At 41.8% G+C, this 19,436-nt stretch overlaps 1 protein-coding gene and 1 long non-coding RNA gene across 10 annotated transcripts; both read left to right on the forward strand.

The window, feature by feature from the left end:
• The first annotated feature begins 354 nt into the window (after positions 1-354).
• On the forward strand, positions 355-14,900 carry c7h11orf88 (chromosome 7 C11orf88 homolog). Of its 9 annotated transcripts, none has more exons than XM_029120772.2 (6): positions 358-762; positions 3,318-3,356; positions 7,529-7,578; positions 9,720-9,779; positions 12,021-12,073; positions 14,061-14,216. In XM_029120772.2, the coding sequence occupies exons 1-6, from the start codon at positions 534-536 to the stop codon at positions 14,122-14,124; spliced, it is 495 nt and encodes a 164-aa protein (XP_028976605.1). In that variant the 5' UTR covers positions 358-533; the 3' UTR covers positions 14,125-14,216. The 9 variants fall into 9 exon arrangements, with proteins under 9 accessions (XP_034148984.1, XP_028976605.1, XP_028976604.1 ...); XM_034293092.1 differs by having other exon boundaries at positions 366-762; positions 7,524-7,591; XM_029120767.2 differs by having other exon boundaries at positions 368-762; positions 7,524-7,578; positions 14,061-14,900.
• A 210-nt stretch (positions 14,901-15,110) lies between these two features.
• LOC114839559 lies at positions 15,111-18,799 on the forward strand. The gene is made up of 3 exons (XR_003781965.1): positions 15,111-15,728; positions 18,132-18,152; positions 18,658-18,799. It is a non-coding gene; the product is annotated as an uncharacterized LOC114839559 (long non-coding RNA).
• The last annotated feature ends 637 nt before the right edge of the window (positions 18,800-19,436 follow it).

The following is a 19,436-nucleotide window of genomic DNA, read 5'->3' on the forward strand; positions in this document are numbered from 1 at the left end:
CGATTAGTAAGAGCAAACATTGTCATGTTTTCCATTAAAAGGTTTGTTAACACCACACCAGAAATGTTGCTCCGATCGCCTAGTAACAGCTTGGCTGGTCTTCAACCGGGTAACTGACGTCTGCTCAGTTCTGGCTCATGTTGAGGTTGGTGTGTAGGCAGTGTCAGTAGCTGATTGTGTAAAAATACAGCAATCACTATCCATACTGCCAGCACAACAGCTTCTCGCGCGCACACACACAAACGTTGGTTTGAAAGTAAATTTATGACCTTAAAAAACATTCGACCTCACCTCCAAACTCCAAACCACAACGTCAATAACATAACACACACAACACAACAACCTGCGGCCTAAACTGGATTTAGAAGAGTCATGTCACCTTGGTAACAGACGCTGGCCACGGGATTCCAGGAACTAAACAAAGTAACAGTTCATCGTCTCTCCCTTTAGCTAGCGATAGCAATATAACCGCTACGTTATATGCTTATAGGTGATATCTACTTTGTGTTGGTAGAAATACACTTGCTATCAAAATGTGTGATTCGGAGACGTGTGCTGGGGAACCAGAGAAGAGACAGGCAGAGCAACTGACGTTAGAGGCAGAGTTTAATAAATATTTTACGGTGTTTGACGGCTCATCTCCGGAAGACGTGTCTCACGCCAAGCAGCTGTGGACTTCTTTGTCGCTTCTTCCCCTACTGGAGTCCCGTCTGATTTCTGCAGACATCAGCCAGCGGTTGCCAGTGGCCAAGACAAACCATGGTGAGAGCCCCACAGACCGTAACGTTAGCTCAACGATGCCTGGTTCACGGAGGCACCTGCATTTCTGAGCCCATATGTTTCCTTGTATTGTGTATGTATTATTTGTGCAAAATGTTGTAATAAAACGGAGCAGTGAACGTAGTGACACGATCCGAGGGGTATACAGTACCATCATAGGCCAGGGCATCTCTCATCAAATAATTTGACTTTTAGTAAGAGCCCGTCTTTACATATTTAGAAATGTAATGTATTAAGACAGATAATTCTGTAAAAAAGCTGAAAGATTGTCCATGCAAATCCCAAAATATTCACAACATAGTCTGTCATCCAGAATGTCCAGAGATTGGTCAATGTTTGTATAAAAGGCTGTACCACAAAAACGTCTACTTTATCTTACATCAAAAAAGTAACTGGTAAACGATAGTTACCTGAGTTTTTTAACTGAGTGGAGCGGAGCCCCACAAGGGAGGTTTGTTCTTAGTGGTTTACCCCGGTCGGTTGTTCTAGGAGCAAAACTCCCATTTGCGGCGGAGCTCCACAATATACAACCTGCAGTTATCTAACTCACTCTCAAGCCTGGATAGTCCTTGAGATACCCCAGAAAAAACCATGTTTTGTCCCGTATTTTCACTTGGTCCTGTTTTTTTATTGTCCATTCGAATGTGACAGGTTATGATTTGCCACCACCGTCAGTCTTATAGTTCCTCATTTTTACAGACCATGATCCAATCACATTTTAGTTCTCACGAGCTGCCTAGCCCAAGCACCTGTGCGCGCGAAATCCCACCTCGCTGTAACAACCATGAAGGCAATGTTATTTGTTCGAGTACATTTTGCATTAAAGTGCACAGCTTTTTATGAGAAACTCATTAAAGACTAGGGGACTCTGAGAAAAGTTGGCTCATGCGGAAAGCACAACAGGCACCTGACTCCACACCTCCACATCCTGAGTACACACATTCTTAGTGTTGTTTCAATCCAATTTATTTATTTATCACGTTTGCAATATTTTGTTATAGTACAGCCAGAGAGCCTCAATGTGTTGTACTGAGTGAAACTCTCTTTTGTTGCTTCATTTTAATTCATTTATTTGTCACGTATGCAATATTTTGTTATAGTACAGCCAGAGAGCCTCAATGTGTTGTACTGAGTGAAACTCTCTTTTGTAGCTTAAATCCAATTATTTCGGTACAAACACAATAGATTGTATTTGTGTATTTGATAATACAATGTGGTATACAGTAAAATAGTGTAGGTGGTGGGTGTGTGTGTGGGGGATGAAATGACTGTCCCGTGAATCTGGTCACCCTACTTAAGCTTGATATTCTGGTGCCCAGAAGGACAATCAAATGTTCAAAAAAAGAACTGTTTATTGTTATTGTGATTACTTGTATGTGTATATTAGATTAGATTAGAGCCGCTGCTCCTTTGCGTTGAAAGGAGCCAGTTGAGGTGTTTCAGGCATCTGGTAAGGATGCCCCCAGGACGTCTCCCTAGGGAGGTGTTCCAGGCAAGTCCAGCTGGGAGGAGACCTTGGGGTAGGCCCAGGACTAGGTGGAGAGATTATATTCCGACACTGGCCTGGGAACGCCTCGGGATCCCCCAGTCAGCTGGCAAATGTGGCTCGGGAAAGGGACGTTTGGGGTCCCCTGCTGGAGCTGCTGCCCCCACGACCCGATACGGATAAGCGGATGAAGATGAAGATTAGATTATTGCTGTAATAAGGGGCAAAAATCAAAAGACATAGATCTCAGCTGGATTTCCCTGTGTCAACTAAGGGAATTAAATCATGTAGTTTACTGCTGTCTCTTTCTGTGCTTGGTTTTAATGTAGTTTATGGTCTTTTGCAGTGCTTGGGGTTAATGTAGCTTAGTTGTCTCCTGGTTTTAACATAATTTATGTGGTCCACACTGTGCTGGGTTTTAATGTAGTTTGGTGGTGTCTCTGTGCTGGGTTTTATAATGTAGTTTGGTGGGGTCTCTGTGCTGGGTTTTAATGTAGTTTGGCAGTGTCTCTGTGCTGGGTTTTAATGTAGTTTGGTGGTGTCTCTGTGCTGGGTTTTAATGTAGTTTGGTGGTGTCTCTGTGCTGGGTTTTAATGTAGTTTGGTGGTGTCTCTGTGTTGGAGTTTTATGTTTCCTTGTTAGTTCGGTGTTTTGCCATGTGTATTCAGGTTGAGGGGTCTGTTTATACACATTCCATTACTGAGGCCCTATTTGTAAGTGTAAAGTTTCTTCTGGTAAAATAATGGTAAAATGCAAAAAAACAATTGGTGTATCCAATGAAGCCTACAACCAGCCTACAACCAGCGTCCATATGTCAGTTACTACAGAGGGCTAAAACTGCAGTATCCAAATGTCCTCATTAAGATCGGAGGTCACCAGCAGGGTCCTCAGTTTGAGGTCACCAGCAGGGTCCTCAGTTTGAGGTCACCAGCAGGGTCCTCAGTTTGAGGTCACCAGCAGGGTCCTCAGTTTGAGGTCACAAGCAGGGTCCTCAGTTGGAGGTCAGATGTAGATGTAGTTTGGATGATAAAATCAACCCTTTATTTTTCAGAATCCACTACTGCTGTCAGACCATCCTCTTCTGACCTCAGTGAGTATACAGGCTTACCTTGAATATATATTGCGCACACACACACACTGATGAGCCAAATATTATGACCACTCAAAGCGAATAATGTTGATCATCTCCTAACAAGGAGTGAAGGTCTGGATAGATTACAACCCTGTTTCCAAAAAAGTTGTGAAATCATGTATCCTTGCATTTAATTGAAAATAGTACAAAGACAACATATCAAATGTTGAAACTGAGGCATTTTGTTGTTTTTGGAAAAATATATACCCATTCTGAATTTGAAGTTTCAAGGTTTATTTGTCAAATGCATCAAACAACACAGCGTCATTCTGCACTGAAATTCTTGTGACATGGCACCCGACAACTATGTAGTGAGAATTAAGAACAATATATAAGCAAAAATATAGCCAGACAAAAAAAATTATAATCAAATAAAGCAACAATATACTTAACACTATACACTAGCAGCAATTTTTTAAATAAAGAGTACTGTAAAACTAGCAGCAATCTGGGTAGTATTACTGAACATTTAGATACAGCAATTATGTCAGTAATATAGATAACAGTGTAAACTTGCAGCATTTAGTAGAATTATTGAATATTATAGATACATATGAGTGTAAGTGTATGAATGGTGACAGCACTCTACAATTATGTAGTAAGAATTCAACACATTTAAAAAAAATTTGAGACGGGCATGTTTATCACTGCGTTGCATTGCCACTTCTTTTAACTATACTCTGTAAGTGTTTGGGAACTGAGGAGACCAATTGGTGTAGTTTTGAAAGTGAAATGTTTTCCCATTCTTGTTTGATATTGGATTTCACCTGCTGAACAGTTCGGGGTCTCCTTTGTTGTATTTCTCATTTCATAATGAGCCACATTTTTTCAATGGGTGACAGGTCTGGACTACGGAGCCATGCTGTTGTTATACGGGCAGAATGTGGTTTGGCATTGTCTTGCTGAAATAAGCAAGGCTTTCCCTGAAAAAGACATAATCTGGATGGCAGCATATGTTGCTCCAAACCCTGTATATATTGTTCAGCATTAATGGTGCCTTCACAGATGTGCAAGTCACCCATGCCAGCGTACTTTTGAACTGTGCGCTGATAAGAAGCCAGATAGCCCCTTTTCTTCTTTAGTCTGGAGGACATGGCGTCCATTATTCCAAAAAATAATTTCACATTTTGATTCGTCAGACCACTGGACAGTTTTCCACTTCGCCTCAGTCCATCTTAAATGAACTCAGGTCCAGAGAAGACGACAGCGGTTCTGGATTTTGTTTATATCTGGTTTCATCTTGGTACGTTAGTTTTAACTTGCATTTGTGGATGCAGCGACGTACGTTGTTCACAGATAATGTTTTTCAGAAGTGTTCCTAAGCCCATGCAGTGATTCCCACTACAGAATCGTGTCTATTTTTATTTTTTGATATGTTGTCTTTTCACTACTTTGTATATAGGGTTTAAATGATTTGCACATCATTGCATTCTGTTTTTATTTACATTTTACGCTTTTTTGTAAACAGGGTTGTAGATGGTAAGCAAACAATCAGTTCTTTTTGGATGCAGGAGAAATGGGCAGAAGTAAAGATCTGAGCGCACATTTTGATAAGGGTCAAATTGTTATGGCCAGATGACTGGGTCAGAGCACCTCTGAAACGGCAAGGCTAATGGGGTGCTCCCGGTCAGCAGTGGTGAGTACCTACCAACAGTGGTCCAAGGAGGGACAAACCACAAACCGCCAACAGGGTGTTTGGCACACAAGGTTCATGTGTGAGCAAAGAAGGTCTACTGTGGCACAAGTAACTGAAAATGTTAATGATGGTTATGGGAGGAATGTGTCACACAGGGCATCACACACTGCTGCGTATGGGGCTGCGTTGCTGCAGGCCAGTCAGAGTGCCCATGATGACCCCTGAAAGTGCCTATAATGGGCACGCAAGCATCGGAACTGGATCTTGGAGCAGTGGAAGAAGGTTGCCTGTTCCAATGAATAATTTCTGAATAATTCTCCGTGCCACACTGCACATATTGTTCGGGAATGGTTTGAGAATTATGAAGAAGACTTCTAAGTGTTTCCTTTCCCTGTCCTCCAAATTCCCCAAGGAGCATGCACAGTGGCTAGGAAAAAATCCCTATGTCAGCACTGAAAAGAACCTGAATGCAGACCGGATGAGTGAAGTGCAAAAATGAGTTTAATATGAGAGGTGAAGATCGGGGAAGGAGAGGGGAAGGAGAGGGGAAGGTTCCAGGGCAGGAGTAGGTGCAGGGCAAGCAGAGGGTTCGGTACACGGGCTGGCGGCGGAGGTACAGGTGGGGAGTAGGCAGAGTAGTAGTGGACGGGCAGGAGGTTGGTACACGGGCTGGCGGCGGAGGTACAGGTGGGGAGTAGGCAGAGTAGTAGTGGACGGGCAGGAGGTTGGTACACGGGCTGGCGGCGGAGGTACAGGTGGGGAGTAGACAGAGTAGTAGTGGACGGGCAGGAGGTCGGTACACGGGCTGATGATTGTCGTCAGGAAGATTCCTATAGTCACAGGGAGACAAGATAGTTTAGATCAAATAGCAAGGCGTATTTCAGGATTTCGTTATGAGCCGTGACACATACGAATGTGGATCAACGATCCGGCAGCGACGGGTCGTCAGGGCTCCTCAGATATACAGCCGGTGATGAGCCAAGCGGGAACAGGTGTGTGATAGGTAATAGGGAACAGCTGGCCATGGCTCTACTCCAAGGAGTGACACCATGCCCCCTAATGCGTTGCCCCGACAACCTAGAGAAACCAAAACATGGCACCTCAAGGGAGGGAGGACATGACACCCTAGTTGAGTCCAAACATAGGAAGAAGACTAGAGAGGAACCAGGCTCTGAGGGGTAGCCAGTAATCTTCTGGCTGTGCCGGGTGAACAATTTAAGAGTATGTATTGGGCCACATCAATGTTTTTGTATGTTCAGATGACAAAAATAAATGCATGCAGGCTGTGTCCAGAGTCTTTAAACAGAAGTCAGCTGCACAATCAGGTGGACAAGGACAGGAACAATCAGGTGGACAGGAACTATCAGGTGGACAAGGACAGGAACAATCAGGTGGACAGGAACTATCAGGTGGGCAAGGACAGGGACAATCAGGTGTGCAAGGACAGGAACAGAAGGGTGGACAAGGACAGGGACAATCAGGTGGACAAGAACAGGGACAGTCAGATGGACAAGGACAGGAACAATCAGGTGGACAAGGACAGGCACAGTCAGATAAACAAGAACAGGGACAATCAGGCGGGCAAGAACAGGAACAATCAGGTGGACAAGAACAGGGACAATCAGGCGGGCAAGAACAGGAACAATCAGGTGGACAAGGACAGGGACAATCAGGTGGGCATGGACAGGGACAATCAGGTGGAAAGGACAGGGACAATCAGGTGGAAAGGACAGGGACAATCAGGTGGGCATGGACAGGGACAATCAGGTGGACAAGGACAGGGACAATCAGGTGGACAAGGACAGGGACAATCAGGTGGGCAAGAACAGGAACAATCGGCAAGAACAGGAACAATCAAGTGGACAAGGACAGTCAGGTGGACATGGACAGGGACAGTCAGATATACAAGGACAGGGACAATCAGGTGGACAAGGACAGGGACAATCAGGTGGACAAGGACAGGGACAATCAGGTGGGCAAGAACAGGAACAATCGGCAAGAACAGGAACAATCAAGTGGACAAGGACAGTCAGGGGGGCAAGGACAGGAACAATCAGGTGGACATGGACAGGGACAGTCAGATATACAAGGACAGGGACAATCAGGTGGACAAGGACAGGGACAATCAGGTGGACAGGGACAGGAGCAATCAGGTGGACAGGGACAGGAGCAATCAGGTGGACAAGGACAGGAAGAATCAGGTGGGATGTGTGCAGTGGCAGCAGGAATCATCAGGCAGAAACTTGATCTACAACACAATCAGGAGGACTTTGGACAGGGACAGATACAAGTCTTTCGGTCAGACTTCTCATGCCTTTGTTTGCTATGGGGAATGCTTCAGTAAACGCCATTGTCTTGTTCCAAAATTAATATCCAACATTCTCCAAATGTCCCATATGTCTATACATGTATTACTGGTCTTTAGATATTGGTGACACAAGATTAGCAGCAGGTTTAAGTGCATTAATCTGTGTGTGTTTGTGTGACAGGACAGAGGCTCCAGGAGGGTTCTCACTGGAAGCTGAGACAGGAGGAAAAGCAGAGGTACATGGACATGGTGAGAGGGAACTACCTGGAGTGTGTGTGAGAGGGATGTACAGGTGTACACATACCTGTGAACTGGGTCTCCATCTAACTGTGTGTGTACACATACCTGTGAACTGGGTCTCCATCTAACTGTGTGTGTACACATACCTGTGAACTGGGTCTCCATCTAACTGTGTGTGTACACATACCTGTGAACTGGGTCTTCATCTAACTGTGTGTGTACACATACCTGTGAACTGGGTCTTCATCTAACTGTGTGTGTACACATACCTGTGAACTGGGTCTCCATCTAACTGTGTGTGTACACATACCTGTGAACTGGGTCTTCATCTAACTGTGTGTGTACACATACCTGTGAACTGGGTCTCCATCTAACTGTGTGTGTACACATACCTGTGAACTGGGTCTCCATCTGTGTGTGTGTACACATACCTGTGAACTGGGTCTTCATCTAACTGTGTGTGTACACATACCTGTGAACTGGGTCTTCATCTAACTGTGTGTGTACACATACCTGTGAACTGGGTCTCCATCTAACTGTGTGTGTACACATACCTGTGAACTGGGTCTCCATCTGTGTGTGTACACATACCTGTGAACTGGGTCTCCATCTAACTGTGTGTGTACACATACCTGTGAACTGGGTCTTCATCTAACTGTGTGTGTACACATACCTGTGAACTGGGTCTCCATCTAACTGTGTGTGCACACATACCTGTGAACTGGGTCTTCATCTAACTGTGTGTGTACACATACCTGTGAACTGGGTCTCCATCTAACTGTGTGTGCACACATACCTGTGAACTGGGTCTCCATCTAACTGTGTGTGTACACATACCTGTGAACTGGGTCTCCATCTAACTGTGTGTGTACACATACCTGTGAACTGGGTCTTCATCTAACTGTGTGTGTACACATACCTGTGAACTGGGTCTCCATCTAACTGTGTGTGTACACATACCTGTGAACTGGGTCTTCATCTAACTGTGTTTGTACACATACCTGTGAACTGGGTCTCCATCTAACTGTGTGTGTACACATACCTGTGAACTGGGTCTCCATCTAACTTTGTGTGTACACATACCTGTGAACTGGGTCTTCAGCTGACTTTTTAGTCCACCAATCACTGGAGCGGCTAGATTCCAAAAATATATATCAGGAGCTGCATTTCTTTACCATACAAAATATTTTTGTTTCCCCATAATTACAACAGAACTATTAAGGAGCAGCAGCTTCTAAACCTTTAACTTAATATCTCCATTGCTAATTAAATATTGGAAAACAACTAATGTTAGCCCAGCTAAATAGATGATATGACTTGATATAGTTGGGCTCACATGTGACCTTTTTTCTAGTTTTAGGTAAATAATTCTCCTCCAAGCACATAGATGCTAGTGAATATTTCCTGGTTGTGCCAGTAGTGTGATAAATGACAGCTGCTTGCTGAGAAACAGAGCGGTATATACTGACAACACATCCCTCTGATGAGCACACATTTAACTGCAGAGGAGAGAGGGAGTGGTAGGGGGAGGGAGAAGAGTTAGGAGAAGGAGGGGAGGAGTGAAGAGGAGGAGGGAGAGGAAGAGTGGAGAGAGGGAGTGGTAGGGGGAGGGAGAAGAGGTAGGAGAAGGAGGGGAGGAGTGAAGAGGAGGAGGGAGAGGAAGAGTGGAGAGAGGGAGTGGTAGGGGGAGGGAGAAGAGGTAGGAGAAGGAGGGGAGGAGTGAAGAGGAGGAGGGAGGAGGTGGATGAGATGGAGGTTTGGTGAGTTAATTGAATGAAAGCTTGTCTCTGGTATCTCTTACTGTCTCAGCATAAGCACACACACACACACACAGACACACAGACATACACACAGACACACACACACACACACAGACACACACACACACACACAGACACAGACACACACACACAGACACAGACACACACCCACACACACACACACAGTGTGGTTGCCCACACAGCATATTCCTAATGGTCGATCAGCCCTGTTAAAGCCTCTCTGTCTGTCTGCCTGCTGTAAATCAGCCTTAGAGCCTCTTTAGTAATTACTGCTGCACCCACACACACACTCATGCACACACTCACACACACACAGTTGGCTTCAACATTACTGATTGTGCGTATGTTTGTTTTAGGCAAAACAGAGACTGGAGATCATCTCTCTGCTGCATCAACAGAGACAGAACAGGATACAGGTAAAATATGGACAAATGCGCACCCACATGCACACTCTCTCTCACACACACACACAAACACACACGCACACCCACACCCTGACACACACACCCCCTCACACACACAGCTGAAAGTTTGTGTGTGTGTTACTCTGGTGGAACCAGAAGTCCTTTAGTATAGTAACCCGTGGCAGTAGTATAATATGTAGTAGTAGTAGTATAATATGTAGTAGTAGTATAAAATATATATAGTAGTAGTATAACATATAGTAGTAGTATAAAATATATATAGTAGTAGTATAATATGTAGTAGTAGTATAAAAAATATATAGTAGTAGTATAATATGTAGTAGTAGTATAAAATATATAAAGTAGTAGTATAATATGTAGTAGTAGTATAAAATATATATAGTAGTAGTATAATATGTAATAGTAGTATAAAATATATATAGTAGTATGATGTATACACACCTACAGGATTATTAGGAACACCATACTAATACTGTGTTTGACCCCCTTTCGCCTTCAGAACTGCCTTAATTCTACGTGGCATTGATTCAACAAGGTGCTGAAAGCATTCTTTAAAAATGTTGATAGGATAGCATCTTGCAGTTGATGGAGATTTGTTGGATGCACATCCAGGGCACAAAGCTCCCAAAGCTCCCGTTCCACCACATCCCAAAGATGCTCTATTGGGTTGAGATCTGGTGACTGTGGGGGCCATTTCAGTACAGTGAACTCATTGTCATGTTCAAGAAACCAATTTGAAATGATTCGAGCTTTGTGACATGGTGCATTATCCTGCTGGAAGTAGCCATCAGAGGATGGGTACATGGTGGTCATAAAGGGATGGACATGGTCAGAAACAATGCTCAGGTAGGCTGTGGCATTTAAACAATGCCTAATTGGCACTAAGGGGCCTGAAGTGTGCCAAGAAAACATCCCCCACACCATTACACCACCACCACCAGCCTGCACAGTGGTAACAAGGCATGATGGATCCATGTTCTCATCGCATCGCATCATCTTCCGCTTATCCGGGGCCGGGTGTTCTCATTCTGTTTACGCCAAATCCTGACTCTACCATCTGAATGTCTCAACAGAAATCGAGACTCATCAGACCAGGCAACATTCTTCCAGTCTTCAACTGTCCAATTTTGGTGAGCTCGTGCAAATTATAGCCTCTTTTTCCTATTTGTAGTGGAGATGAGTGGTACCCGGTGGGGTCTTCTGCTGTTGTAGCCCATCCGCTTTAAGGTTGTGCATGTTGTGGCTTCACAAATGCTTTGTTGCATACCTCGGTTGTAACGAGTGGTTATTTCAGTCAAAGTTGCTCTTCTATCAGCTTGAATCAGTCGGCCCATTCTCCTCTGACTTCTAGCATCAACAAGGTTTTTTCGCCCACAGGACTGCCGCATACTGGATGTTTTTCCCTTTTCACACCATTCTTTGTAAACCCTAGGAATGGTTGTGCGTGAAAATACCAGTAACTGAGCAGATTGTGAAATACTCAGACCGGCCCGTCTGGCACCAACAACCATGCCACGCTCAAAATTGCTTAAATCACCTTTCTTTCCCATTCTGACATTCAGTTTGGAGTTCAGGAGATTGTTTTGACCAGGACCACACCCCTAAATGCATTGAAGCAACTGCCATGTGATTGGTTGATTAGATAAATGCATTAATGAGAAATTGAACAGGTGTTCCTAATAATCCTTTAGGTGAGTGTATAATATGTAGTAGTAATATAATATGTAGTAGCAGTATAATATATAGTAGTAGTATAATACATAGTAGTAATATAATATGTAGTAGCAGTATAATATATAGTAGTAGTATAATATATAGTAGTAGTATAATACATAGTAGTAGTATAATACATAGTAGCAGTATAATATATAGTAGTAGTATAATATATAGTAGTAGTATAATACATAGTAGTAGTATAATATGTAGTAGTAGTATAATACATAGTAGTAGTATAATATGTAGTAGTAGTATAATACATAGTAGTAGTATAATATGTAGTAGCAGTATAATACATAGTAGTAGTATAATATGTAGTAGTAGTATAATATGTAGTAGCAGTATAATATGTAGTAGTAGTATAATACATAGTAGTAGTATAATACATAGTAGTAGTATAATATATAGTAGTAGTATAATACATAGTAGTAGTATAATATATAGTAGTAGTATAATATGTCTCTAATCTTCACAATATAGTAAAACATGTATTTCTGTTTTTGTGTGTGTGAGAAGAAGGAGACAGTCTCACTACCTTACAAGCCCAGACACAGGGACAAGAGTCAGAGGTCAGTAACACAGTGTGTATATGTGTGTGTGTAACACAGAGGGACAAGAGTCAGAGGTCAGTAACACAGTGTGTATATGTGTGTGTGTAACACAGAGGGACAAGAGTCAGAGGTCAGTAACACAGTGTGTATATGTGTGTGTGTAACACAGAGGGACAAGAGTCAGAGGTCAGTAACACAGTGTGTATATATGTGTGTGTGTAACACAGAGGGACAAGAGTCAGAGGTCAGTAACACAGTGTGTATATGTGTGTGTGTAACACAGAGGGACAAGAGTCAGAGGTCAGTAACACAGTGTGTATATGTGTGTGTGTGTAACACAGAGTGACAAGAGTCAGATGTCAGTAACACAGTGTGTATATATGTGTGTGTGTAACACAGAGTGACAAGAGTCAGAGGTCAGTAACACAGTGTGTGTGTGTGTGTGTATGAGACAGAGGGACATACAGTTAGTTCTGGAAATATTTGGACATTGACACAATTTTCATAATTTTGTCTGTGTACGCCACCACAATGGATTTGAAATGAAATGACCGAGAAGCAATTGAAGACTTTCACCTATAATTCAAGGGGTTGAACAAAAATATTGTATGAAACGTTTAGGAATTGCAACCATTTTCATTTACCGTCCCCTTATTTCAGGGGCTAAAAATGTAATTGTACAAATTAACACAATCATAAATTAAATTGTAATTTTTTATACTTCGAGTATTCTTTGCAGGGAATGACTGCTTGAATTCTGGAACGCATGGATGTCACCAAATGTTGGGTTTCCTCCTTTGTGATGCTGTGCCAGGCCTTTACTGGAGCTGTCTATAGTTTGTTCGTGGGTCTTTCTGCCTTAAGTTTTGTCTTCAGCAAGTGAAATGCATGCTCTATCGGTTTGAGATCAGGTGATTGAAATTGGCTGAATCTGAGCAGATAATATATCCCTATACACACAGCCAGAATTGATCCAACTGCTTCTGTCTTCTGTCAGATAATTATTATCATCAATAAACACTAGTGACCCAGTGCCATTGGAAGCCATGCATGCCCATGCCATCACACTGCCTCCAACGTGTTTTACAGATGATGTGGTATGCTTCGGATCATGAACCGTTCCAAGCCTTCTCTGGTATTCTGGTACAGGTTGATCTTAGTTTCATCGGTCCTAAGAATGCTTTTCCAGAAGTAGGCTGGCTTTTTTAGGTGTATTTTGGCTTTTCTAATCTGGCCTTTCTGTTCTTGAGATTTATGAATGGTTTGCACCTTGGTTTGCTCTGTATTTGCTCTTGTGAAGTCTTCTCTTCATGGTAGACTTGGATAATGATATGCCTGCCTCCTGGAGAGTGTTCTTCACTTGGCTGGATGTTATTTAGGGGTTTTTCTTTACCATGGAAAGGATCCTACGATCATCCACCACTGTTGTCTTCCATGGACGTCCAAGCCTTTTTGTGTTGCAGAGTGCACCAGTAGGTAATTTTTTCTCAGAATGTATCAAACTGTTAATTTGGCCTAATTTTCCTGCTATCTCTCTGATGGATTTTTGCATTGAAAGCTCCTTTGACCGCATGTTGTGGGTACACAGCAACAGCTTCCAAATGCAAATGCAAAGGCCACAGCTGGAACAAACTCCAGACCATTTACCGGCTTAATTGATGAAGAAATAAGGAAGGAATAGCCCACACCTGTCCATGAAACAGCTTTTGAGTCAATTATCCAATTACTTTTGGTCCCTTGAAAAAGAGGGGGCTACATATTAAAGAGCTGTAATTCCTGAACCCTTCATCTAATTTGGATATGAATACCCTCAAATGAAAGCTGAGAGACTGCACTTATTCATATTCATTACTTAACTGTAGCTTGAATATATTTTGGTAAACAGCCAAAATAACAAAACTTATGTCAGTGTCCAAACATTTCTGGACCTAATGGTAAGTAAATTAGTGATTGTGTTTGTGTGTGTTCATTTGTGTGTTTGTTTGATTGTTTGTATGTGTTGCAGGCTGGTTGTTTGCCCCCCCAAGGATCTGGAAACAGATGTGGAGGAAGTCCAAAAGCTTCAGTAACACACACACTCAAACATGCACATTTACACACACACTCAAACATGCACATTTACACACACATAAATAAAATCCAAAACACAACCAATCATAAACATGACCCAAAATATTATCAAATATAAACACCCCAAAACACAACCAAACATGAACATAAACCAAAACACAACCAACCATACACAATATCCAGAACAATACCAAAAATAAACCAAAAACACAACCAACCATACACAATATCCAGAACACTACCAAAAATAAACAAAAAAACAACCAACCATACACAATATCCAGAACACTACCAAAAATAAACCAAAACACAACCAACCATACACAATATCCAGAACACTACCAAAAATAAGCCAAAAACACAACCAACCATACACAATATCCAGAACAATACCAAAAATAAACCAAAAACACAACCAACCATACACAATATCCAGAACACTACCAAAAATAAACCAAAAAACAACCGACCATACACAATATCCAGAACACTACCAAAAATAAACCAAAACACAACCGACCATACACAATATCCAGAACACTACCAAAAATAAACCAAAACACAACCAACCATACACAATATCCAGAACACTACCAAAATGCCTTCTGTTTCTGGGTATTCATGCTCTTGATTGACATTTTAGAAAACCATAAATATACGCCATGCTGTGATAAAATGTTTATTTTGTATAATAGTATATATTAACAAATGGCGCAGACATAATATAGTTACCAATTTTAGGGTATATTGATAATGGGAGTTAGCTTTTATTGAGCCATTTTGGACTGATTGATTGAAATAACTTTTCATGTGATAAAACTTTTTTACCCAAGTAGTTGATTTTGTGTTTTATTTTTGTCATTTTGGTCTGCATGATAACTGCTTTGAAAAAGTGAATTCTGGTTCGCCAAAAGTGCTCGAACAATCAAGAAAAAAAAAATATTACTGTATGTTAGATCATATATTCTGTTGATGTGATGCTATTTTATTTCAGTTAAATAGTATTCTGTAGGTGTGATACTATTTTAATACTATGTTAGATATTGTTAGTATTCTATATTGCCAGTGTGTTGAAAGATTTGATGATACTAGACTCTATCTTCGTTAGTCAGCGTTTAAACCCAGAGGCACTCTGCTGATTAGATCCTCCTCTTTTCCTCCTCCACCATCACCCCTTTCCTCCTCCCCCTCTCTTCCCATCTCCTGACCCTCACAATGAATAACTAACATCCCTCCTCCCCCTTTTCTCCTCATCATCATTAAACCTGCTCCTGAAAGAATCTTCTATCTCCTCTATTCTGGCCAGTCTAGCAGCGGTTCAAAGGATGAGAGCAGTTTCTCTCTGGGCTTTCTCTCTACCAAACATGGTCTTTATTATCTTTATTAGTTATTTAAAAATTGCATATTGACTAGAGCTGGAGTGGTATTGAAAGCCTGACCATCCAGAAAGTGCCTGGAGCTATGGGCACATCAGACGGCACTTTAACTATTCAACAACTTGCATGGAGGGTAAAGAAATTAGGAAGAAATGAGAAGATGGTGTTGGTGAATCTTGTCATTGTGCTTTCGTGTGTCCAGTCTGTTGTATCCAGCCTCATCACCGGTGAGTGACTACACACTCACACACACAAACACACTCTCACACACTGACACACACGTGCTAATACATCACTGAAGCCCAGCTAGCTGAACAAGACTTAAAAAACAGACATTCATGTAGACTGTGATTCTACAGCTGTTAATCCAGACTGTGATTCTACAGCTGTTAATTAATCCAGACTGTGATTCTACAGCTGTTAATTAATCCAGACTGTGATTCTACAGCTGTTAATCCAGACTGTGATTCTACAGCTGTTAATCCAGACTGTGATTCTACAGCTGTTAATTAATCCAGACTGTGATTCTACAGCTTTTAATACAGGCTGTGATTCTACAGCTGTTAATTAATCCCGACTGTGATTCTACAGCTGTTAATCCAGACTGTGATTCTACAGCTGTTAATTAATCCCGACTGTGATTCTACATCTGTTAATCCAGACTGTGATTCTACAGCTGTTAATTTATCCAGACTGTGATTCTACAGCTTTTAATACAGACTGTGATTCTACAGCTGTTAATTAAACCAGACTGTGATTTTAGAGCTGTTAATTAATACAAATTGTGATTCTACAGCTGCTAATTAATCCAGACTGTGATTCTGCAGTTGGCTGTTAATTAATCCAGACTATGATTCTGTAGTAAACTGTTAATTAATCCAGTCTGTGATTCTGCAGTAGGCTGTTAATTAATCCAGATTGATTCTGCAGTAGGCTGGTAATTAATCCAGACTCTGATTCTGCAGTAGGTTGTTAATTAATCCAGACTCTGATTCTGCAGTAGGTTGTTAATTAATCCAGACTCTGATTCTGCAGTAGACTGTCAATCAATCTATACAGTGATTCTGTAATCTCAAAATCTGGGTAGAAGAGATTCTGCATGAACCAATCAATCAAACGTATTCAGCAGTTGTCAAAGTGCTTTTACAAAACACCCAGCCTGAAACCCCAAGGAGCAAGCAACAACAGTGTTGATGCACAAAACTCCCTAAGAGGGGCTGAAATTTAGGAAGAAACCTAGAGAGGAATCCGACTCAGAGGGGTGACTAGTCCTCTTCTGGCTGTGCCGGGTGAACATTTTAAGAGTACAAGTTGTAATAATTAGTAAATGCATTTGGGCTGTGTCCAGAGTCTATAAAACCTATTCCAGGTCAGAAGCCTGACCAGATGGACAAGGACAGGGACAACCCGGGGGCTGGGCGGTGGTGGGGGGGGGGTCAGCAGGCTGGCAGCTGGAATCATCAGGTATCGTCTTGATCTGCAACACAACCAAGAGGACTTTGGACAGGGACAGCAACGGGTCTTTCAAACCTGGTACTCAGGTGTGGTCCAAGACCTCATGTCCTCCTAAATTTAAACGGAGCAGGAGACAAGGAAAATCTAGAGTCTGCATTCCTTAGATTTAAGGGGAGATGGAGAACTGACCCTACTCCCCCGGCACAATAATATAGCAGCGTAAAACCTAGGGGCTGAGACCTAACCTAATTATATTCAACATATTAAAAATTTAAAATAAAATAACATCTCATATTAAAATAAACAACACCACATATTAAAGTAAATATCACCAGCATAAAGTAAATAGAACCACATGTTTCAGTAACTATCACCACATATTAAAGTACATATCACCACATTAACGTAAATTAAAGCATATATTACAGTAAATAACACAACATATTAAAGTAAATAACACTACATATTAAAATCAATAACTCCCTATATTAAGTTAATAACACTATATATTAAAGTAAATAACACTATTAAAGTTAATAATACTATATATTAATGTGAATTACACCATATGTTAAAGCAAACAAAACCACATAAAAGCAAACAACACCAAATGTTAACGGGTCCATCTGCCTTCCTCTCTTCTTCTCTTCCTCTCTTCTTCTCTTCCTTTCTTCTTCTCTTCCTTTTCTTCTTCTCTCTATCTGTCAATCTTTCTCACTTTGTCTCTTACCACCACCATCTCCCCCCCTCCCTCTCCCCTTACCTACCCCCCTCCCTTTACCTACCCCCCTCCCTTTACCTACCCCCCCTCCCCTTACCTACCACCCCCCTTACCTACACCCCCTCCCCTTACATACCCCCCCTCTCCCTTTACCTACCCCCCTCCCTTTACCTACCCTCCCTCCCCTTACCTACCCCCCCCCCCTTACCTACCCCCCTCTCCCTTTACCTACCCCCCCCTCCCCTTACCTAAACCCCCCTTACCTACCCCCCCTCTCCCTTTACCTACCCCCCCTCTCCCCTTACCTACCCCCCCCTTACCTACCCCCCTCCCCTTACCTCCCTCCCCCTCCCTCTCTCCTTACCTCCCTCCCTCCCCCTCCCTCTCCCTCCCTCTCCTTACCTCCCTCCCTCTCTCTCTCTCTCCCTCTCCTTACCCCCCCTTCCTGTCGTAGCGGATGTGTTTGAAGCCAGAGGTAAGTGTCTCTGCATGGTCATCCCATACAAATAATTAAAGCTTCACAATCAACTTAGTTCCTTGTTACTAGCAGTCGTACATCGTGTGGTTTGTTTGTGTGTGATGATTTGTGTTTGTGCTTGACGTTTATGTGTGATGGTTTGTTTGTGTGTGATGATTTGTTTGTGTGTGATGATTTGTTTAGTAATGATTAATGTTTGTGTGTGATTATTTGTGTTTACGTGTGATGATTTGTGTTTGTGTGTGATGATTTGTTTTCCTGCGATTATTTGTATTTGTGTGTGATGATTTGTTTTCCTGCGATTATTTGTGTTTGTGTGTGATGATTTGTGTTTGTGTAATGATTTGTGTTTGTGTGATGATTTGTGTTTGTGTGTGATGATTTGTGTTTGTGCGTGATGATTTGTGTTTGTGTAATGATTTGTGTTTGCGTGATGATTTGTGTTTGTGTAATGATTTGTGTTTGTGTGTAATGATTTGTGTTTGTGTGATGATTTCATCAGGCCAGCATGTGTGTAAAGTTGATCGTGGAAGCCCCTGCTATAAGCTGGCATATTTCTCTGACCCTGGGCGCCAGCTAAGCTTCCTCGAGGCGGAGCTAGCATTGTTTGTGTGTGATGATTTGTGTTTGTGTGTGATGATTTGTGTTTGTGTGTGATGATTTGTTTTTCTACGATAATTTGTGTTTATGATGATTTGTGTTTGTGCTTGACGTTTATGTGTGATGGTTTGTTTGTGTGTGATGATTTGTTTGTGTGTGATGATTTGTTTAGTAATGATTAATGTTTGTGTGTGATGATTTGTGTTTACGTGTGATGATTTGTGTTTGCATGTGATGATTTGTGTTTGTGTGTGATGATTTGTTTTCCTGCGATTATTTGTATTTGTGTGTGATGATTTGTTTAGTAATGATTAATGTTTGTGTGTGATGATTTGTGTTTACGTGTGATGATTTGTGTTTGCATGTGATGATTTGTGTTTGTGTGTGATGATTTGTTTTCCTGCGATTATTTGTATTTGTGTGTGATGATTTGTTTTCCTGCGATTATTTGTGTTTGTGTGTGATGATTTGTGTTTGTGCGTCATGATTTGTGTTTGTGTGATGATTTGTGTTTGTGTGTGATGATTTGTGTTTGTGCGTGATGATTTGTGTTTGTGTGATGATTTGTTTTCCTGCGATTATTTGTGTTTGTGTGTGATGATTTGTGTTTGTGTAATGATTTGTGTTTGTGTGATGATTTGTGTTTGTGTGTGATGATTTGTGTTTGTGCGTGATGATTTG

This window comes from Esox lucius, chromosome 7 (genome assembly GCF_011004845.1).
Source record: "Esox lucius isolate fEsoLuc1 chromosome 7, fEsoLuc1.pri, whole genome shotgun sequence".
Classification (NCBI taxonomy): domain Eukaryota; kingdom Metazoa; phylum Chordata; class Actinopteri; order Esociformes; family Esocidae; genus Esox; species Esox lucius.

Coding starts and splice junctions, on each gene's coding strand:
- c7h11orf88 (XM_029120765.2), top strand. CDS start 534: ATGTGTGATTCGGAGACGTGTGCTGGGGAACCAGAGAAGAGACAGGCA. Junction 763..3,317: donor AGTGGCCAAGACAAACCATG/GTGAGAGCCCCA, acceptor TTTATTTTTCAG/AATCCACTACTGCTGTCAGA. Junction 12,074..14,060: donor CACAGGGACAAGAGTCAGAG/GTCAGTAACACA, acceptor TATGTGTTGCAG/GCTGGTTGTTTGCCCCCCCA.